This window comes from Ursus americanus, chromosome 8 (genome assembly GCF_024610735.1).
Source record: "Ursus americanus isolate L20-20 chromosome 8, mUrsAme1.1.p, whole genome shotgun sequence".
Lineage (NCBI taxonomy): Eukaryota > Metazoa > Chordata > Mammalia > Carnivora > Ursidae > Ursus > Ursus americanus.
This window is the reverse complement of record NC_142134.1, coordinates 72,413,421-72,436,707: the sequence shown is the minus strand read 5'-3', so window position 1 is coordinate 72,436,707 and position 23,287 is coordinate 72,413,421. Positions and strand designations below refer to the sequence as shown.

The window sequence follows — 23,287 nt, the reverse complement described above, 5'->3', positions numbered from 1 at the left end:
TACAGCTTTTAAATTCCTTGCTCCATTGTCACGCGTTGCCGCACACACCAAGAACATCGGCACGTAATCCATTTGCATCACCTCTGATAGTTTCGAGTTTTGGTTTTCAGTTGAAAAATGAAGAATCAAATCAATTTCAAGATTGGAATAATATGTTCTATAAATATCATTTATTCTTAGAAGAAATTATTTCCAATATTTTCATGATCATTCTCAGTATATAGTAAAAGAAAATAAATACAACAAAAAGAAAGACAAGGAACCGGGAGTCTTTCTCCTTAATAGGAAAAGAGTTGGGCTCTTTTGAGCAGTCTAGCCCAGTGACTACGACGGTCCTGGAGGCTTTTTTTTATGTGGTTGAGCTGAGCCTAAGGCAGAGACCACCAGCAGGCATTTGGCCATGGGCTAATGCAGATTTGGGGAAGGGGAAATGAAGTACAGATGTCCTGGGTAACATTTCAGGTAAACTGGACCACGCTACCCACATTACTTACTCATACCAAGAAGACTGCAAGATGGAACCTGAGAGCCGCACCCTGAGTGACCTCATAACTCTGGAACCCCATGGCAAGAGGAAAAGCAAAGCAAGAACCAGCAGGAGCAAAGCAATTAGAGAGGAATTTTCTATTAAGTCTCTAGAATGATGTTTAGTTGTACATGTTCTTGTGAGGTGGAAATTTTTTAATTAATCTCAGCAGTCTGGGTGATCATAAGACACACAGTGGCCACGTGCAGATGAAAAATTTCTAACAGGGGGGCGCCCGGGTGGCTCAGTCGGTTATGTGTCCAACTCTTGATTTTGGCTCAGGTCATGATTTCAGGGTTATGGGATTGAGCCCCTTATCAGGTGGGGACGCTGGGTGTGGAGCCTGCTTGGGATTCTCCTTCTCCTTCTGCCCACCCTCCACCCCTGCTCACCCTCTCTTAAAAAAAACAAAAAACAAAAAAACAACTTCTAACACAAATGTGGGTTATAATTGAATACTTTTATCTGAACAAAAGAAAAAAGAAATTATGCCCTCCATCGTGGCAGTCTGAAGTGTAAGGATATTAATGATCAGAACTAGGGCTTTTATAAGACATGAAATAACAGTGGAATATGATCCCCGCAGTGGTGGCCTTCCCTCCCTCTCAATGCAAATGGAGACTCAACTCAGCATAGTCTGGAAGGTACTGAGATAGAGTCGATCCTTTCCTATTCAAGCCTACCATTTGTAAACATATCACGGTTCTACAAGGACATTTATTTTTTAAGCAAAAAACCTGTTGGTCTTCTCATCAAAGACAGGCTGAATGTTATTTTATAAGAGAAGACATGTTATTTGATTAAAATAAATGAAGATACACTATGTTGAAGTCCTAAAGGAAATCGTAAGTCCTAAGTATATGTTAATAGTCTACTGATCTGGGGAAAGGTGGGAAATATGAAATGGAATGGCTGAAAAGAAATAAACTCATATATTCCTATGTGTGGATGCTGGCACATCTGGCTGTTGTCCATTGCACATTAGATCACCATTATCCAGTGAGTGCTTTAACTGCCCCCCCGCCATGCTCTGCTCTCTTTAACAGGCAGTAAAATATGTCCACAGAAGTCAGCACATGATTGGATCTGGAGACCCCCCTGGAAATTTCCAACTGGACATTGATATTTCAGGGTTAATCTTCACTCATCATCCCTGTTTTAGCCGAGAGCATGTTTTGGCAGCCAAGCTGGCCCAATTATATGACCAGTACCTTGCAAGACACCAGAGAAACAAGGCAAAATTCCTTACTGATAAGGTACAGTCTTCCATTCTTACTGTTGACGGGGTTGGTTCCTCTGATGAACCCAAGCAACAAAGACACCAGCCTGCAGCAAAGGTTCATGCCCCTCTTACGCATGCCCCCTCGGCCTAGGATGTGTGACAGATTGTTCCACCTGTAGGCTAACGGAAGGCTATGACAATGTACATTGCACGTGTGCAAATTCAGTGGCACCCATTTGGCTTAAAGGGAAAGGTTTGTGCAAACCGTGCAAGTAATCTCGCCTACCAGGGAGCGGGCATTTAATGGAAGGTACGTAGCTGTGTCTTGCTTGGGTGACCTCAGATGCTGAGACCATTCATGGCCTGAGAATCTCTCTGTCTTTAGAGACCTTCTCATCTTTACATGCAATTTGCCATAACGTGGTACCCAAACACAAGTCATTTGTTTCCAATGATGCTCAAAGAAATGTCTCTCTGTTTGGCACTTATTTCCAATGTGACGCCATCCCATGGGATTTTCTTAAGTAATTTTAACTACAGGCAATTTTAATCCCACACCCTGACTTTAAAACCTGCTACCCAAATAAGAGATAACGCCACATTACCTCCTTTTGAGTCTATAGGTGTGTGATCTGTTCACAAAAATATCCCAGGACCCAGAAAGATCCACCGTTGGCCTTGAAAGAAACCTTATTTCTGAGACACACACATAAAAGCAACAATTGTTCTGAGCAACTTAATTATCTGGGCTACAGAACAGGGACAGACATATCTTGTCCTTTATTATACCTTTTCTTTTTTAAGACTAGAAGAAAGAGCTCTCTGTCAGAGTTCGTTGTGGGGAAAGTGTGGGAACAGCTGGAGGCTTGCACAGCCATTCACAGCTTTGCTGACATTTTTTGCCCTGGCCAAGTGGGTGGTTGAAAGCACATAATTTGCAGTAGGTGGTAGAGTCTCTAACTCAAAACATGTATCCGTATTTTTTTCAGCTCCAAGCTCTAAGAAATGCAGTTCAGACAGGACTGAATCCAGCAAAACCTCATAAATCCCTTGATACAACCCAAAAAGCCATCAATGAGTATAAATCTGAAATTCGGTGAGTAAAGTCTGTAATTGTAACTTCTACTTATATTGTTGTTGTTGTTCTTGTTAGCTGTGTACTTGCTGAAAGCTTTTTTCAGTTTTTCCAAGTGCACTGAATGCATGAGCAATTAAGCTAAATGAAGTAATGAGATATATCCATCCTATTAACACCAAATTTGAAGTCCAAGGAGAGAATAAGAATGTAGGATATTGTAACTCACTCCACTGGTGTAAACAAACATTACTACAGCCACCATTTTTTTTTTCAAGATTTTATTTATTTATTTGACAGAGAGAGGAGAGAGAGAGAGAGAGAGCGCAAGCAGGGGGAGTGGGAGACGGAGAAGGAGCCTCCCCATTGAGCAGGGAGCCCTGTACGGGGTTCAATCCTAGGACCCTGGGACCATGTCCTGAGCTGAAGGCAGACACTTAACCGACTGAGCCACCCAGGTGTCCCTACAACCACCACTTTAGAGAGCGGCCTGGCCATAGGCTAGCAAAGCATGGAAATGCCCATCAGCTGGGACCCAGAAAATTCTGTTTCCAACGTGTGTACTCTAAGAGCTACATGCACGTGTGTCCATGGACACGTGTAGCGTGTAAGGAATTCGCAGCATCATTTACAAAAGTAAGGAGCTGGGCATTGCACTACTGGGTATTTACCCCAAAGATACAGACGTAGTGAAGAGAAGGGTCATATGCACCCCAGTGTTCATAGCAGCATTGTCCACAATAGCTAAATCATGGAAGGAGCCCAATGCCCTTCAACAGATGACTGGATTAAGAAGTTGTGGTCCATATATACAATGGAATATTACTCAGCTATCAGAAAGAACGAGTTCTCAACATTTGCTGCAACATGGACGGCACTGGAGGAGATAATGCTAAGTGAAATAAGTCAAGCAGAGAAAGACAATTATCATATGGTTTCACTCATCTATGGAACATAAGAACTAGGAAGATCGGTAGGGGAAGAAAGGGATAAAGAAAGGGGGGTAATCAGAAGGGGGAATGAAGCATGAGAGACTATGGACTCTGAGAAACAAACTGAGGGCTTCAGAGGGAAGGAGGTGGAGGAATGGGATAGGCTGGTGACAGGTGGTGGGGGGGCACATATTGCATGGTGCACTGGGTGTTATACGCAAGTAATGAATCATGGAACTTTACATCAAAAACCAGGGAGGTACTGTATGGTGACTAACATAATATAATAAAAAAAAATTAAAAAAAAAAAAAAGTAAGGAGCTGGGAATGACTCCATACCAGAATGACCGTGTCTGGTATGGTCTCACTCTGAACATCTGTAGCACGGTTAAATGGACTGAATTAGATCTGCGTGTACCGAGATGGAGAAAACGATGTTGAACGACAACATCCAGGTGTAAGAGGACACTCACCATGGGATACGGCTCGTGAACCCTAAAGACTCCCCAACACAACACTTGTGTGTTGTACGTACACACGTGTGTGGTACCGACAGACAGAAAAGACACACGTGCCAATTCCAGGGAGGGAGAGAAGGGAATGCAATCCAAGTAATGTCACTATAACATTTGAGACGAAAACAAAAAGCCCTGAGTAAATGTGGCAAAATCTAAACAAGTGTCCTAATGACTTATGACGTGGACTTTCCTCTTTCTTGGAATTTTTCATAATTAAAATTCAGAAATTAAAACCTGGATTGTTGCCAAACAATAAGGAAATACGTAATGTAGATGAGTATCGTCTAGAGTCCCATCCCTTGGGGGAAATCGTGCTAACAGAGTTCTGCTGGTTCTCCCACATGTGTATTCACCTATGTGTGTATGAACTCATGACTACATGCACAGATGCGGTCGTCTGTCTAGATGTTATTTTTTTAAGGAATCCTATTGCATTTACCATCTCACAACTGGCTTTTCTACGTAAAATACATCTCAGACCCTTTCCTTTTATGCTACATCTAGGTTTGCATCCTTACTTATTCTTAAAGATTTATTTATTTTAGAGAGAGAGCGTGCACGCAGGCACAGGCACGCGCCCACCAACACAGGGGGGAGGGGCAGAGGGAGCGAGAATCGCAAGCAGACTCCCCGCTGAGTGCAAAGCCTGACCTGGAGCTGGATGCCAAGACTCTGAGCCTGACCTGAGCCGACACTAAGAGTGGTATGCTTAGCCAGCTGCACCACCCAGGTGCCCCTGTATCACTATTTAAAAACTGACATTACAGAGATATTATGTTCCCTGTTGATAGGCATTTGTATTATTCCTATTTTTTATTATAGAAACTGCACTCGTAATTGACATTCCTGTGTGCATGAGTATTTCCACAGAATGAATTCTTAGAACAGGAATTTATAAGTCAAGGACTTTAAATGTATACTCTTCTTTTTACAATCTAGCTTTGAGTTGGAAATTCCTCTAGCAAAGTGGAAATTAGTGATGTTGAGATACTGTCACTGTAAAAGTATGAAGAGTATGTTTTAAAAGGAAAATTCTTATTTATGCTTAAAAAAGAAAGCCTACAGTGCAGCCTCCTTGTGAAAATAATTTTTGCTTGAGCATACATTGGGTAAGAAAAGTGACAAAAGCTGTCCTGAATACAGTAGTGGTTTTATAGGGATTCATATTTATTCGAAAACTGGCGGAAACGTGTGATAGACCGACAGACCGTGCAGACCCAGGGCAGTCTTTCCGCTGCCCCTGGAGATGAACGCCTCTGCGATCCAGCATTTCTGGCCCAGGAAGAGAGTGGATTTTAGTCTTTTCCTGATGTTTCACTATTATTAAAACAAATCGAAGCAGATGGCCTGCTCCTGGCTGTCCCCTCACGGGGATTCCCGGCTGCTGCTGACCAGCGTCCCTGTGAGCCCCCACCGGCCGTCCGCGGAGTCCGAGGCAGGGCCGTTCACCTCTGCCCCCAGCACGGCAGGCATTCTCTGTCTTACTTTCTATAAATGGCATCCTGCCACATCACTTGTCCATGACTTGGAACCAGCTAGTTACAGAACGAAGCATGCGTATTCATGCAAGACAGGGAAACACTGTATTTAACTCTCTCGACTGGGTCTTTACCCTCAGACCTACTCAAAGTTGAACAAATAAAAATATGACTCTAGATCCCCATGTGGCTCCTACTCTCTCTCTGTATTTTCCTTCACAGCCAAACTTGTGGAAAACACTAGCATTCTTGCTGCTCTACTCCCTCGCCTCTCGGGCACTTGAGCCCATCCTCATTGGCCCACCCACCTTTCCTGGAGGCTGATCTTGCCACAGGGCCCAGACGCCTCCACCTCGCTAAGCCCCTCCTGGCCTCTTGACGGCGAGGAACATTGTCACCAGAGGGGCCTGGTGTGACTTACTTCTTCCCTTCCCCTCCCTACGCCACACTGTCTTGGATGTCCTCACCCCTCTCCTGCCCCCTGTCCTCCCCACCGTCCTTTGTCTACTTATTCTCCTCTGCCCGGCTTCCAAAGTTCTTCACAAATTTTTTCTTTTTGTTTTCTTTATTACCTTGCATTTTCTCCTGAGATTCGAATCCAGTCCTGTGGTTGGAAAGATCATCCAGAAGCTAGTGGCTCCCAGAGGTTCACCTCTGGGTTGAAACTCCTTCCACACTCTGGACCCCATCCGCACCAGGTTGCAGAAAAGGATTACCTGACTCCCTGAGCAAAGCTGCCTTTTCCTTCTCCTCCAGAGCTCTGGCCGCAATTTGTCATTAAGTATTCTTTTGTGATGCTTTCTCCTTTAGCTCACCTGTCAAATTTTTCTTGCTAAGAGTTCCTTTTTAGCATTTCTGAGAAACTCTTGTCAGGTACTAAAAAAGGAAATAGAAAATATATCAGAAAGCCTTAAGGTGACCCATAACTCAGTGAAATAATTTTCTATTGCAGTTTTCAAAAGGAGGCAGGGAGGGAGCAGCTGAAGGCATAAGAGAATGTCAGACCGCTTGATGCTCGTGGATCACAGGTATTTGTGGGCCACTAACCAGATGTCAGGCACGGTTCCTGTATTAACTTACTCCTCTCCACAACTCTGTGAAGTACATTCTGTTAGCGTCCCTAGTTTACAGGTGAGGCATGGAGAAGTTAAGTTGTTTGCCCGAGGCCAGCTACCAACTGATAGAATCAGGATTTCAACCTACAGAGTCTGATTCCAACATCTGTGCCCTTAACTACATGCCTTACCGCTTTTCAAGGACGTTTCTTGGGGCATCTGGGCGGCTCAGTCGGTGAAGCGTCTGCCTTTGGCTCAGGTCATGATCTCAGGGTCCTGGGATCGATCACCTCGTTGGGCTCCCTGTTCAGCGGGGAGCCTGCTTCCCCCTCTGCCCCTCCTCCCTATTTGTGTGCACTCACTCTCTTTCTTTCTCTCTCTCAAATAAATAAATAAAATCTTGAAAAAGAAGAAGAAGAAGAAAAATGTTTCTTAGTTCATCGCTTCTTCATTCTGTGAGGTCCTCAGAGAGTCCTGAATCTTGGCCATCCAACCACTGCCTCTCTGTCATCGCCCACCATCTTCCTTTTCCAGAGCCAGCAGTTGAATGATTAGAAACCCTAGGCATCTGTGCTTCTCTGTACACCTCCACAGGCTGAGTCATCACGGGTACAGCCTCCAGACTCGAGCCTTCCTTCCGGAGGTCAGGCTGTGCTAGTTCATGAGAGCCTGCCTCCGTGGCGTACGAGGGCGCTCTCTTAGGCAAATCTCACACTGCATGTTGTCGTCATTTATCTATGTGTCTAACTCCTGAGCCAAAGGGTAAATTCCCTGAGGACACAGACACCTCCAATCTGGTGTCTGGAGTCACCTGGAGTGACACCTGGTACTTGCTCAAAAAAAGAAAAATTATCTAATTAACTAAATCATTAATAGCATAATAGAGTACATTTGGGTTCTGGATTTGACTGTCATTCATAAGAGGGCTTAAAGTAAGGCATTAAATAATTCCCACGAGCTTTAAATAATGGGAATAAACACGAAAGCATTTCCAACGGGTGCCTCTTCAGATGAACCTGAAATGTTGTTCATCTAGTTAGAAAACTCTCCCAGGCAGCCTGTGACATTACTTCATCTCCTAAATGTAGAACTTGTGATTTGTATTAACAGAGACGGACTTCAATATGTTTGGTGTTAACTAGGACGACAATGTGCTTTCTTATGTGTTCAATAATTTAGTCCACGAGAACTGAGTTTACTGGGTCTCTTATTTTTATAACTTCAAAGGTGGCTGTTTGCCTAAGGGTGCATAGTATAATAAGAAGTTTAGAAGGTAATTTAGTTTAATTGAAGTCAGATTCACTTGGGAAAACGAAATCAAATCACCTCTCGAAACATAGCATCCTGTTGTCTTCAAATTTCCATTCATATCCTTGGATTTCCAGTACTTTAAGAAGTATCGTAGGTATCAAATTAAATGTACAGTCACTGCAGCATTATTAGTTTCTTTTTTTTTTCAAAGATTTTATTTATTTTTATTTGACAGAGACAGCAGCGAGAGAGGGAACACAAGCGGGGGAGTGGGAGAGGAAGAAGCAGGCTCATAACAGAGGAGCCTGATGTGGGGCTCGATCCCACAACGCCGGGATCATGCCCTGAGCCGAAGGCAGACGCTTAACGGCTGTGCCACCCAGGCGCCCCTATTAGTTTCTTTTTTTAAGTGCAAACCCCTCTAAATAACTTTTTAATATACAATAATAATAATAACGTATTCTGTCTTCTAGGCAAACAAGAAAACTGCGTGACGCTGAACAAGAGAAAGATCGAACATTGCTTAAAACCATCATAAAAGTTTGGAAGGAGATGAAATCCCTTCGAGAATTTCAGAGGTTTACGAATACACCCTTGAAACTTGTTTTGAGAAAGTAAGCTTTTTTCCAAAAGTTGTTTTATTGGGCTATATCATGCATGGAGAAAATGCGTAAAAAATAATCATGAATAAATAATTAATAAATAATAATAACTAAGAAAACGAATAAATAATGATGTAACCACTCCCCATGTTAAGAGATAGGACATTACCAGTATCTGGGCAGCCCCCGTATTCCTAACCCCAACTACTCTCTCCTCTATCCCAGAAGTAAACATTTTCCAGATTTCTATGATCAGCATTTCCTTGTTTCTACTTACAGGTTTGCCATCTATGTGTAATTCCTAAGAAAATGTAGTTTAATATCACCTGTTTTTCACGTATCCGCAAACGGAAGTAGGTTGCGTCTACCCTTTAGTGCATTCTTCACTACTGTGTGAGATTAATTTATTTTATAGCGCATGGCTCTCTCGAGTTCATTTGTTTTCTTTGCTTTGTATTAATTCATTAGATGAACATAACAAAATTTGTCCATTTCGCTGTTGATGGACATTTGAGCTGATTCTGTTTCTCAGCTTACGGACGGCTCTTCTGTAGGGATCCTTACACATGTCTGTTAAGCCACGTGCCCCTGCGCTTTCCCGAAATATACCTGGACGTGAAATGGTTGCGTCTTAGGAGATGTGCTTCTTGACACTCACATGCCGAATCCAAACACCTTTCCAGAGTGGTTGTGCCAGTTTATACTTTGACCAGTGTTCCCATAGATCCCTATCACCCAAACAAGCCATGTCACCTGCTGCCGTCAAACCTTACTCCGGCTTGACCTTATATTTCCCGTTCATGAATTGGCCATTTTGATTTCCTCTGTCTGTTCAAGGCGTGTGTGGATTTTTGAACTGGACCGTTTGTCTTCGTTTCCTTTTCAGAATTGGTAGGAGTTTGGCGCACATCCTGGACAGGGGGCCTTGCTGCTGGTGTGCGTTGCAGACACCCTCTGGCACTCTGTAGCTGCCTCGTTACTCTGTTTTGCTGCTTTTGATGACAGAAATTCTTAATTTTAAACAGATAAAAATATGTTCATCTTTTCTTTCATGATCGGTGCTTTCGGTATGCTGCTTTAGAAATCCTTCCCCTGAGTCTATTGTCTCTATAATCTTTATAGTTTTACCTTCCTCATTCATCTTTAGTCCCTTGGGAATCGATCTTTGTGTACGGTGTGGAGAGAGTATGCTTGGATAACTTATGCTACCTAAGTCACTAGACTTTGATACACGACTAAGAGGACAGTTATCACAACAAAACCATATTCTGTCTATTCATGGAAGAGCATCTCTGCTGTTGGTTTTGGTCCCTTCCTGATTGTTTCTTCAGAGTAAGTGTCGTGCTGTACATCGACATGAAAAGTAATAAATGTGGGCAACGATCTGATACTTTGCTTCAAAGACAGCCACGTTTCAGCCAAAGATAGCTGCAGATTGTGATTTTCTCTTAGGCTGGTAATTTTCCTAAGACTCAGAAAACATCCTACCATTCCCAGGACAAACACAAGATTGTGCTTTATGAGGGCAGGGATCTGGTCACCGTTGGATATCTGGTCCCAAACAGAGCACCTGCCACTCGGTATCTGCCCGAGTTCATATTAGCTGACGAAAAACAGATTCAGCCTGTCCCACAGAGACCATGGGTGTCTCCCAGAAATTCCAGGGTTTCAGCTTCCGAATTCCATCTCCCAGGCCGCCCCTCCCACCCAGAAGCAGAACAGAAATATTTACCTGTTTTCCCTTTCCTTCCTTCAGTTTAAGATAAACTAAACTTTATAGGAAATTTGCCCTTAAGGTCACCTCTAGGTGACACTTTTTATGATACTTAACACCCCTTCCTCCCATAAGTAGCTGACACCTAAATTCTTTTGAGGCGCCCTTCTTCACACTCTTGATTCATCTGGAACCTTATGATACAGCTTAAATCTTTCCCTATAAAAGTCATCAAATTTCCACTAGTTTATGGGTGCCTCTGAGTAACAGGGAGCAAAGCGAATGGGTCTCTGTATGTCAGAGATGGAGCATAATTGATGAGCCGGATTTCTCCGATGTGTATACATTTCCAGGGCCACTGTGTTTCCAAAGTGATGTCTTCAGTAGTACCCTAGAGCTGAGTCTGTGCCTTAGGGAACTGCTAATTGCTAAACCACCAGGCCCCACGTGAACGGAAGCAAGTCTGTGTCAACCTGAGGCACCTGAGTAAGTTTATCTAGAAGGGGCAGGAGCTTTAGGAGTAGAACCTGCAGGCCAGGCTGCATGGATCACGTGAGCCGCCCGGGCAATGAGCGGCAACGATCCCAAGGTGCTGGGGAAGAGAGGGGAGGAGCTGGGTGTGGCGTGCCTGCCACCCGCTGCCAGATGAGTCACGCTGCCGATTCCCACACCACAGCTGTTTAATCTCGGGGGGGACTGGGCCACAGCACGTTTTTTGGCAGGAGATCCCACAGCACTGATGGTCTGCCGAACACACCGCAGGAAACACCGCTTTGGGCTGGGCAGGGCTCCTGATAAAGTATCAGCGGAATCATCAAAGAAAAACTCAAATTGCCAATCCAAAGTCAGATTAGTCGTTTCGGGGGCTCAGAAGCCACATAATGAAGTGGTCCCTCGGAGACGTGAAGCACTAGTAACTACGACAACACTCGACCCCGGGGCTGAGAATCTATGTAGAGTCTGTATGCTCTGGGTCACTTAGCTCCGAGGGGCGTCGCTGCTTAGCGGTAAATAGACGGGGCTCCCGGTCCAGCTCCTCCACTCACAGCTGCATGTTCTTGGGCAAGTCACTTCATCTCTCCTCGTGTGTAAAATGAAGATGATCTGAGACATCGGCCTCCCAGGGCTGACATCGAACAGGTTACAAAGCTCTCAGACGAGGACGTGTCACATAGCAAAGCCCCATACAGGTATTTGCTGTTATTATTCCTCTGTTACTCCATTTCAAGAAATAACCAAGGTACTGTAAATTGTTTTAAAGGGAAAAAGTTGACCAGAAAGCAGACGAAGAAGCATTTGAGGCAGAAATTCAAGCTGAGATAAGTGAGTTGTTGGAAGAGCACATGGAAGAGTATGACCAGAAGATGGAAGGGTACAGAGCCGCATACCAGCAGTGGAAAGCCTGGAAGAAAGCCCAGGTTTGTCAAGTCCCTCGGCCTCGAGCAGGGCTGACCTTGGGGACAGGAGGGGTCTGGGAGGCCGCCTCTTGAGGCCGGAGGAGGGAAACGGGACAGGCGGACTGGGGCCCCTGCTGGCTCTGCTCTGTCTGCCATTGAATGTAGGGCATTGACACTTCTGGGCTTCCCTGGGGAAATGATACAACTTTGTACACATAACCGGGCAACATTTAATAATAATAATAATAATAATAATAATAATAATAATAATAATAATAAGTAACAGATCAGGTAACTTGCAATAGTTCGCCCACAAGCCTTACTTTACTTTCAAGATGTGTCCTTGGCCTTGAGAGTCAATATTAATGATCTCCGGAATAGCTAACATTTTTAAGCTCTTTCTACGTCCCAGGCATTGCCTCTGCTCAACAGCCCTGGGAAGAGTTTCCTGTGATTGTCCCCATTCTGTAGACGAGAAAACAGGCACAGAGAGGTCAAGCAGCTGAGCAGCCTGCCTGAGCACACACAGAGGCTTTAGGCGGAGCTGGGTCGGCATCCGCGTCCATTTGGTTCTGAAGACGCGGTCGTAAGTGAAATTGCAGAATTTCTGCTTGACATGAGATTGCCTTTTACCCAACAGAGGGCCAAGAAGAAGAAAAAGAAGCAAGCTGTCGAAGAACATCCCGACGGGGAGGTAGAAGAGCCATACCCCGGGGAGGAGCCTGTGAAACCGGTCCCCCCAGAGCCCACCGATCGGGCGCTGGTCGAGCAGCAGGTGAGGGAGAGGGCAGCCCGGAGCAGGAGAATGCCTGGGGAGCCCACACTGGTGCCGGAGCTGAGCCTGGCGGGGAGCATCAGTCCCAACGAGCAGTGTCCCAGGTGAGCAGACGCCCCCCGCCCAGCACAGCGTGATCAGGAGAGTCATGAACCCTGTAAACCTGTCTCAGAGGGAACTCTACGAACTGGTAGATATTTGTCCTTATTTTGGTGATTTCGAATGGTTCCCCTCCTTGGGCATCCCCACGGGCCACATAGGAGCACGCTGAGGGAAGCTGCCTGTCACAGGTGCTCCCTGCATGGCTTTTGATTTGGAGCCTTTGTCTGTGACATCAGGGTGTCTTCTGTCCACTGGCAGCACGTTCTCTGCTCCCCAGCATGGACACGCAGGTCTGTCCATGGCCCTTGGTTCAGCTGCCCCAGGGGCTAGCTTCTCTCTTTGAAGGCCCCCCAGAGAGCCTTGCAGAGGAACTGTGGATAGCCCCTGTAGCCATCTGAAGCAGATTCTCCAGATTTGACAGAAATACACTTCTAGGGATGCCTGGACGGCTCCGTTGGTTAAGCATCTGACTCTTGATTTAGGCTCAGGTCATGATCTCAGTGTTGTGAGGTCGAGCCCCATGTTAGGCTCTGCACTGGGCGTGGAGCCTACTCAAAATTACCTCTCCCTCTCCCTCTGCCCCTCCCACCGCACATGTGCTCTCTCTCTCTCTTGCTTTCTCTTGCTCTCTCTCTCTCTCAAAAAAAAAAGAAAGAAATATATTTCAAGTCATTCACGTGGTGCCTAAGAGAGAAACAGCCAGAAACTCCGCCTTGCATACACACATCTGTATGTACAATAAATGCCGTCACCCTCAGAGATAATTAGGATGTGGGGATTCATTAGAATGTCCATATAAGACTTCCTACAACCTCCTTAGTTTCAAACTTCCGTTAACGTACCAATAATGTATTCTTTAATGATGGCTTTTTTCTTGTGTTCTCCCAACTTCACAGCACTCAGATACTACACATAAATAAACTATCCCCAGCACCGGATTAGCTGTTTTCAAGCCACAAATAGCATGCTGTGTTACAAAAAAAAAAAAAATGAACATCCAAAATATGTGATTACACCGTTTGTTGTTTGTGGGTTTGTTTTTTTTTTTTTTTGATTACATGTTTTTTAAAGGGAAAATTTAGCTTGATTTGGCAATCTTTTGTCATGAGTCTCATTTTGACTGAGAATATATACCTCAGTCTTCAATTTCTTGGTTTTCACTGGGATTTGGGACTATAACCGAGGTTACCCCAAACCAGTGATCATGATCGGCCCTTCTCATCAGGCCATCATGTAAGGGGGATCATGCCGAAGAAAGGGGCATCGTAAGTCTCTTTGTAGCAGGAGGTTACTGGGAAGAAACTATAAAACATCTCTGAGTTGAGTCTTTAGGTGTCTTGAATACTTCTTGAAATTTGGTGTTAATTCCTTTACAGAAAAAAAAGTTGAAGTCATTGGAGCAATTCTACTATACCTGGGGTGGGCCCAAATTACAGAGATGTAAAGAGTTAAAACTACCACCCAATTCAGTGGGTACAAAATTTCTATTTGGGACGCTGAAAACTTCTGGAGATGGCTAGTGGGATGAATGCATAACATCGTGAATGTGTTTAATGCCAGTGAACTGTCCACTTAAAAATAGTTAAAATGGTGTGTTACGTTGTGTATGTCTCACTGGAATTTATTTTGTTAATATTTTAAAAGTTTTTTTATTTATTGATTTGAGAGAAAGAGAGCACGAGCAGGGGGAGGGTCAGCGGGACAAGGAGATTCCTCACTGAGCTGGGAGCCTGACTCAGGGTGCAGTTCCAGGACCCTGGGATCATGACCTGAGCTGAAGTCAGACACTTAACCCACTGAGCCACCCAGGTGCCCCTGTCTCACTGCAATTGAAAAAAAAGACTTCACCACCCAAAAAACTCTGAGTGTACTTTGGATTTTATTTCATTTTTCTCAATGTTCCCTGTTCTTACTAAGCTTGAGTTGCTATTGACTTAACCAATAACTAGCCCTCTGGGTGGGCGTTTCTGAAAATATACACAATAAAATTAAAGACTACTCTTGGGGGTTCCACTTTTTTTTTAATTACCCGGTACAAGAATGATATGCTTGCCGGGTTACATTTTTGGAATCCAAGTGGCCTTTTAAAAAAAGAAACCGTTCTTAATCCCCTGTGTCCAGTGAGTACTCACCATTGGAAAGTGTCAAAAAAAAAAAAAAAAAAAAAAAAGCTTGAATCTTGGAGAAGTGGATTTGACCTGTTACAATATGCTATTACATTTTTAGGATAAAACATCCCACCCAAATATATATCACTACTGTCCCTTATGGATTGGATTCACTGTACTTACAAGGACTATGTTTCCGTTTACTTAAAACTTTGGGGTGCAAACATAAGCCTTCTTGGAAAACAGTTAAGGACACCGTAATACAGCGAATGGTGCTTGGACTGCAGTTCTTGGGTCCCTGGTGGACTTCTGAGTGCCTCTGTCTTAGTCTGTATCGCAAATTGTTATATAAAGTTCCTCAAGACCGGGGGCTGTTTTGGTACCACAAGAGCTCTAGTGACTGGCAGAATCATCTCCAGTGTATCTTGTTCTGTTCAGTATCCAGTTCGTCAGATGCTCCAATTTTCCCTAGAAACGACTAACCTCATCTATGATCGGTCTCACTTTGCAGGGCAGAGGTCTTGCGAAGGGAGGATGTCAAGAGGCGCTCCATATATCTAAAGGTGATCTTCAACGACAAGGAAGTGTCCAGGACCGAAAGTCGGCCACTCGGGGCAGACTTCCGAGTGCACTTTGGACAGATTTTCAACTTGCAAATATTCAACTGGCCGGAAAGTTTAACATTGCAGGTATGCTTTTTAATTATAGTCATTGTCCCAAGCATTTTTTGGTGATCACAGGTACGAGATGGTTTTAAGATTGATTGGTTGGTTGGTTGGTTGGTTGGTTGATTGAGTTTAGAGAGAAAGAGAGAGAGAGTGCACATGCAGCGAGGAGGGGCAGTGGGAGAGGGGGAGGGGAAGCAGACTCCCACTGAGCAGGAAGCCCAACATGGGGCTCGATCTCACTACCCTGAGATCATGACCTGAGCCAAAACCTAGAGTCGGATGATCAACCAACTGAGCCACCCAGGTGGTCCATGTACAAGGTGGTTTTAAGCCATCCGTTGGTGACGCTGTTGTCCTGATAGATTTTCAAGGTCAACAGGAGGTCAGCCTCCTCATGGGCACGTCTGTCCTTATGGTCTTGGCCGAAGGAGATCTGTTTCCTCCTCACCTCCTGAAAATACTGGCCACAGTACTCCAGTGTGTGCCTCGAGTTGGGGAAGGGGGATGAGAGGTGGGGGTCCCTGGCTTTTTCACTGGAGGAGTACTTCCATATCACTGTCTACCTGGATCCTAGCATGATATACCCCAGAAATCAATACCCCCATTATCACAGGTGGCTATGATGGGGTGGCTACAGGTTATAGGATCCCCCCAAAATAAATATCACCACTGATCTAAGTCCCACCATTAATAATACATTTATCTGTGCCTGTTTTAGTTTCCTAGGGCTGCCCCAATTAAGCTGCTCAAACTTGGTGGCTTAAAACAACAGATACTTACTCTTTCACAGCTCTGGAGGCGCTGAGTTCTGAAATCTAGCAGTCAGTAGGGCCATGCTCCCCCCAAAAGCTCTAGCGGAGAATCCTTCCTTGCCTCTTCCACTTTGGTGGCCTTTGGTGTTCCGTGGCTTATAGCATCACTCCAATCCACCACCATCTTCACGTGGCCATCTCCCCATCTCTGTGTGTCCTTTTTTATTTCTTACAAGGACATTCTCACTGGACTCAGGCCAACTGCAATTCCCCAACTGCAATTCCATATGAGCTCATCTCGATGTTTAACTAATTACATCTATAAAGACCCTATTTACAAATAAGGTCACATTCTGTGGTTCCAGGTAGGCAGCAGTTTTTAGGGGACACTATTTCATCCACTGCAGTGTCCATGCTTGCCGTTCTCATGGTGAGTCCTCTCCTGTGATGCTAACAATTCTTTTTTATGATAGCCTGTTAACTAGGGTTGCAAATATCTGGCACACATGCCTTTGCTTGCCATCCACCACCCACATAGTCCACATCCACCATTTATGCACAAATTCCTCATTCCCATCCACCACCCTTGCAAGAAATGACTACTTGCTCGTGTCTTTTTCCCCCACTGAGCACTACAGGCAGCCACTACCTATTGGTTGTAATTGACATTGTCTGCAGGTACCATTACAGCTGAATCCTTATTAAAATATTTAGGGGCACCTGGGTGGCTCAGTCAGTTGAGCATCTGCCTTCAGCTCAGGTCATGATCCCAGGGTCCTGGGATAGAGCCCCACATCAGGCTCCCTGCTCAGCAGGGAGTCTGCTTGTCCCTCTCCCTCTGCCACTCTACCGGCTTGTACTCTGTATTTCCCTCTCTCAAATAAATAAAAAAATATATATTTAAAATAAATTAATTAATTAATTAAATTAAATAACATTAAATTAAATTAAATTAAGTTAAATTAAATTAAATATTTAAATACTTCTGTACTGGATTCCCAAAATGCCACCCTGGCCATGTAGACCCCACTTTCCAAGATCCCCTGAACCTTCCCACAATGGACCTATTAAGGGGTGTGTGACCAAGGCTGATGCCTCCAGGACCTTGTTCTCATGTAGGGCTGACATCTCTTCTGATTGGTTAGCGTTTGGCCATGAATATTCTTTGACATTTTGAACATCAACCATTACCTAGCTCTCAGTAGTTAAAAGCCTATTAAAACTGGTAGAGGAGGGGCGCCTGGGTGGCTAAGTCGTTGAGCCTCTGCCTTCGGCTCAGGGCATGATCCTGGCGTTATGGGATTGAGCCCCACATCAGGCTCTTCCACTGAGAGCCTGCTTCTTCCTCTCCCACTCCCCCTGCTTGTGTTCCCTCTCTCTCTGGCTGTCTCTCTGTCAAATAAATAAATAAAATCTTAAAAAAAAAAAAACTGGTAGAGGAGGCCACCTGGGTGGCTCAATCAGTTAAGCATCCAGCTCTTGATTTTGGTTCAGGTCATGATCTCAGGGGTGTGAGATGGAGCCCCATGTCGGGCTTGGTGCTCAGAGCAGAGTCTGCTTAAGATTCTCTCCCTCTCCCTCTGTGCCTCCCCTCCCCAACTCGCGCATGCACGCACTCTCTCTCTCTAAAATAAATTTTAAAAAATAAATAAAGAGGATTTAAAAAAAACTGGTGGAGGAAGTTTGAGACCACCAAGATAGAGAGCCCTATTGAAATGGGAAGGAAGCACACTAGAAATGCTCGGGATGAGATTAGGGCTGCCAAGCAATGGGATGGGGACCCTGAAACGGTCAGCCCTGAGCAGGGTCAACCACCTCAGATGGGGATCATCCCAGAGACTGAGGCAATTTTATCCTGTACCTTTTCATCCGTGATCTGGGGGTGGCGAGGGCAGAGGACGGTCCTCACTTACACGGCACAGCGCGTCAAGACTGGAGCCAGATTCTCTGCCATGCTGATAATACCACTGACGTCTGCACAATTGAAAAAGGTGTTTTGTTTTGTTTTTTTCAGTTTTAGAGCTGACTTGGCCCAGTCTCTCCTATAATTTTTTTTAAAACCCTAATTTTTAAGAAAGAACTTATGTATTGTGGAACTTGAAAAAAAATGGAACTTACTTTGCTGCTAACCTGAAAGTTAACTATGGGCGGGAGGAGAAAGCAAGGACATTTTGTTAACATAAAAAATGGTATTTGAAAGGGGATTGAATTTGGAGCTTTGGTGGAAAACTGAGCTTTCCTAAAGCCAGAAAATTCCCTTTCTGGTGATCATCCATGGGAAAATAATCTCTGTAAGTTTCTACTTGCTTCCCCCTCGGTTTACGACGCCGTGTGGATACAGAGGGTGAAACTGGGGTGATGCCGCCTGAAGGCCAGCCTGCCGAGTCACCCAGAGCCACCCCCACTCTGCGCCGGGAGGTGAGCCCAAGCCGCCAAGGCTCTCGGCGTCAGGTTCACGCCCACTCTCCCACCCATCTCCTCCGGGGCCCCTGCTGACTGCCTGCAGCACACCGAGGGCTCCTCTTCCTCTGTCCTCTTAGCAAAGCCATGTCCGAGGGGCTCTGGGATCCTAGGGACTGCGTTGCACGTCATTGCCACTGCCCGTGAGACACATCGTTACTTGCATCCCTGAGCTACCGTGCCCCTGGATCAAAAGACACAAGCCCTTTTCAGGTACACTGAGATTTAAAAATCTAGCACTCTCTGTACCACTAAGGCCTGATTAAGAGATGCCTTCTGTCCAGGGATTCCGTGAGCGAGGAGCTGGGGGCAGTGTCCTTCTGTTTGGATGACCAGGGGCTTTGGATGGTTTCAAATCTGAACGCCTTTGGGATAGGGTTGCACCCCACCGGTTCCAAAGCCCCACATCTTCACCACTTCCCACATGAACCCTCCTGCTCCAGTCCTGAGCCCGTGTGGCTTAAACAGTTTAAAGTAAGATTTACCGCACACGAAAAACTGTCTAAATTAGGAATAAAACTTGATGGAGGGGCGCCTGGTGGCTCAGTCGGTTAAGTGTCTGCCTTCGGCTCAGGTCATGATCCCAGGGTCCTGGGATGGAGCCCATGTCAGGTTCCCTGCCCTCCCTGCTCATGTGCTCTCTCTCGCTATCTCTGTCTCTCTCACTATCTCTGTCTCTCTCAAATAAATAAGTAAAAATCTTTAAAAAGAAGAAGGAGGAGGAGGAGGAGAAGGAGAAGGACAAGGACAAGGACAAGGAGAAGGAGAAGGAGAAGAAGGGGAGGGGGACAGGGGAGGAGGAGGAGGAAAAGAAAAAGAAAACTCGATGGAGAAAATACATAGACACAAACCCCAGAAGCCATCCTGATGCTTTACTATCACCTGCCCTGAATAACGAGGGGTTGCTCAAGGCCCCATGGGAGTCCCTCCCATACTAGGTCCACAGAATAGGAAAGCGTCCCGTTATTCAGAGTTTGCCCCCTCCTTAGAGATCTCTCCTTGACTCATCCCCTGCAGAGGAAAAGCTGACGTGAGGAGACCAACATTAAGAGGAAAAAGCCCATAGAGGGGCAGAGTGAAGAGAGGGAGGGCAGCAGACAATAATGGGGGTAATATGGCCAGTAGGAAGGAGGGGAGCCCTGGGAGGGGACAGCCCACTGAGAAGAGCACAAAGGATTGGAGAGAAGGCCCGCCCCCTTGGCAGGTGCCCCTGAGAGCTCAGACCCCCTGACAGTCTGTGAGAGCTTCTCTGCTGGGCAGTCGTACATTTTCTGAATTTCCATAGAAGGAAGGACATCCTCCACCTTCCATGATCACCGGTATTTTATTTCACATATATTCTGAAATGGAAGGGAAGCCTCCCAGCCTCTCTCCTTTTTGCTATCTTGGATATTAGCTTGCTTGGATGTTGCAATCAAAACAGTTTTTTTAAGTAATGTGAAAAAAGTAATTCTCTAAAATATGATGAAATAAATCTTTTAACTAAACAAGCAAAATTTTATCTGGAATACCAAGATTATATTCATAGGCAATTAGCTTGGCCCTAAGGAGCCGAATCATGTAATCTTTTAAATATTACAAATTAAAAGAGCCTTGGCTAAGTTCTTAAGCTATCTATAGAGATTTGATAACAGATCCAATCACATATCATAATGGCTCAATGGCATAATTTTTATGATTGAAGAGTAGTTACAGATGAAATTAATTTAAGGGCTATTGTACTTCAACTCTCTAGGAAGAGAGCTATGCCATTTGGGAATTTTCCACATAATTGCAAGTGTGGGATGAGGGAAGGTTCAAGAATTACTGGCTGCTTTAAGAGGGTGAGAAAAATTGCCTTAAACACATCTGTTTATGCCAGTGTTATCAAATCCCTAACTTTAGAGTCCAGCATACTTCAGAAAAGGTCCCAAGATTCTCAAAACTATAACGCATCCGTTGCTGACCCAACAACCAAGCCATGCGTGTTTGCTGCTGAAGAGCCAACTGAGTGTCTAATCCTGGGCCAGGCGTGCGGTGGAGAACTGGAAGCCCCGAGCCAGGGGGGTCCCCATGGCGCTGGCTCGGGAGCCTTAAATCCAGCGGGGAGAAGAGGAGAGAGCTCCAGAGAAAGAGTACTTGGCCTCGTGCGGATGTCAGGGACCCTTGATGGCAACAGTGTTAATTGCGGGGTTTGATTCCTTGCATGTTTTGAACCCTCAGGCTGAAGCCAGGCTTGAGAAAAGAATGCGCGGGTGTTCCTATGAAGCTGGAGACAAGGCCAGAGTGGGCACCAAAAGCCAGCAGCAAGGGGATGGGATGGGGCCCAGCACTGGAAGCAGGCGGAAGGAATTAATTGAAACACTGGGACCTTGAAAGGAGGGATGGCCAGCACTTCATGGTGGCTGGACGTGCGACAGTACAAAGGAGTGGAACCACGGGTGGCCCCAAGGGGAATGTGAGGCAAGACTTCTCGGGACAGGGGAGTAGGAGCAGGCCCAGAGTCCCTCCAGAAAGGCCTTAAAAATCTCCACTTCTGAGGTCTTTCCAAAGCAAATGCTTAGCCTTTCACAAGAATGAAGTTTGATTTAGAAATAAAATAGTTTTGGGACATCTGGGTGGCTCAGTCGATAAAGCATCAGACTCAGTTTTGGCTCAGGTCATGATCTCAGGGTCGTGGGATCAAGCCCTGTGTCAGGCTCCATGCTGGCATGGAGCCTGCTTAGGATTCTCTCTCTCCCTCTCCTTGTAAAAGGAAGGGAGGGAGGGACGGGAGGAAGGGAAGAAGGGACAGAGGGATATAAAATAGTTTTGTGATGATTACCTTTATTTCTTTGTCATTCATCTTCCTGACCCCCCAGACTGACAACAGTCACATTGCACTGCTGGCTGCTGCTTACATTTCGTATCCTTGTTACTTTCCCTCAGTCCTGTTGAGCTTTCATCTTCCTGGCGTGTGGACTGAGATAGGGAATTTCTCCACTGAACCTAGTTGGCAGTTACTTGAGTTCCTTCCTACGTCCTCTCCTGATCTCTCCGGCTCGTCTGCAGAAGTGCACTATCGGCGCGGGGGAAACAGTCCTATTTGGAGAAGTGTCTCCATTAGCCCTTGGCCATCCCATTTTCGTGGTTGCTACTGGCCCTTGGTGGACAGTAGTCCCAAACATCGTTTTTACGCACGCATCTCTATCGACTCGAGTTGCGTGATGCTGAGTCAGACTGTTGAAAGCTGACCCTGGGAGCCAAGGGGAGCAAGTACCCAGGGCCCTACAGTGTGCAGAGCCGAGGAGCCAGGCGGCCGAGGGCACGGAGAAAGGACAGCGGCTGCGGTGGAAGGACGGGTTGCAGGGGTCCAAGCGAGGCCCTCTGCGGGCGAGAAGATGCGGGCTTGGACTGCACAGGGGGCGTGAAAATGGAGAAGATCTCTAAGAAATCACACTTATTGCATACCTAACGCCCCAGACCAGGTCCTTCACAAACGCTGTCTGATGTTATCCTAAAGGAAACCACAGATTTTCTATTATTTTCTATTTCTTTATTAATATTTTATTATTTTCTATTATTCTCCCGATGAGCTTCAGAGAGAGAGTAATTTCACAACACTGAGCAGTCAAGAGGCAGAGGAGAATTCAAACCCAGGCCCGTCTGACTCTAAATTTTACACTCGTTTCACCCTATCAGTTGGGTGTAGCGGTAAAGAAGAGCAATGTCTAAAATTTGACCTACCTCCGCACTTGGCGAGCTAACCGCTCCAGGAGAGGTCTTAGGAAACAACGTCGGGCATCGCAGCGCGTTGAGTTGCGTGGCTATTTACTATTATCAGCATCGCAGTTCCGGACGAGTGCAACACTGCAGGCACCCTGTGTTGTGCCTGAACTCCGTCCGTCTTCACTGCAGTCCCGCGGTAGCTGTAGCGCGGTCCCCGTTCCACTGACATGCGGAGACGTGCCTGTCCTAAGGTCACACGGCCGGGAGGTGGCAGGGCCAGCCCCGAGCCCCCGGCGTCCACAGCCTGCTCCCATATCCACCTCATCGCACTGCGCCCACCAGTGGTTTGTACCTTCGCTCCAACGAGTGTCTTATCGCATAGACATTGTGCAAGGCATGGGGTGGGGGCGGGGACAGAAAGGTCAACCTGATGGGGTCCTGGGCACAGCAGTTAGACTGCGGTGGGGAAATGACAGGAGGACCTGGTGACTGAGGTCCAGCGGGGCAGGGGGAGAAGAAAGAAAGATGCTGATGGAGGGCTCCTCTCCCAGAGGCTCGGCAGAAAAGGAAGGAGGGGAATGGATCAGGGTTTGACAGGGATTGTGGTTTACTTTAGGATGTTGATTTGAGCATGTCTGTTAGCCATGAGAAAAGCAACCAGTGCAGAAAAGAGTGGTGACTTTGAAAATGAAAAGGAAAGTGGTGGGGAGAGGGGCCAGACCCTGGGGGATATGGGGAGGGGTGGGGTCAAGACATGATGGGAGGTTCCTTTGGGGCAGGAATGGCGATCTGGGGGGTGGGGATAGAGGACAAGGCTGTGTGGCGTCCCCTTAGATGCCCTCCACCTTTTCAGTGAAGGAGGGGAGACTGTGGGCACAAGACTAGGAAGGGTTTGCTTCAACCCTGAGGGAAACGGGGACCACAAGGTGACTGACAGACGTGAACATCACGAGCAGCCCAGCTTA

At 46.0% G+C, this 23,287-nt stretch overlaps 1 protein-coding gene across 3 annotated transcripts in view; it reads left to right on the top strand.

The window, feature by feature from the left end:
* Window positions 1-23,287, top strand: part of CC2D2A (coiled-coil and C2 domain containing 2A) — a 129,391-nt gene that overhangs the window by 50,356 nt on the left and 55,748 nt on the right. For all 3 annotated transcript variants that reach the window (XM_087864267.1, XM_045771419.2, XM_087864266.1), the window contains exons 12-17: window positions 1,573-1,782; window positions 2,738-2,844; window positions 8,531-8,671; window positions 11,635-11,791; window positions 12,411-12,649; window positions 15,267-15,444. In XM_087864267.1, the coding sequence (XP_087720393.1) occupies window positions 1,573-1,782; window positions 2,738-2,844; window positions 8,531-8,671; window positions 11,635-11,791; window positions 12,411-12,649; window positions 15,267-15,444 (1,032 nt within the window). The remainder of the gene's footprint in view (window positions 1-1,572; window positions 1,783-2,737; window positions 2,845-8,530; window positions 8,672-11,634; window positions 11,792-12,410; window positions 12,650-15,266; window positions 15,445-23,287) is intronic.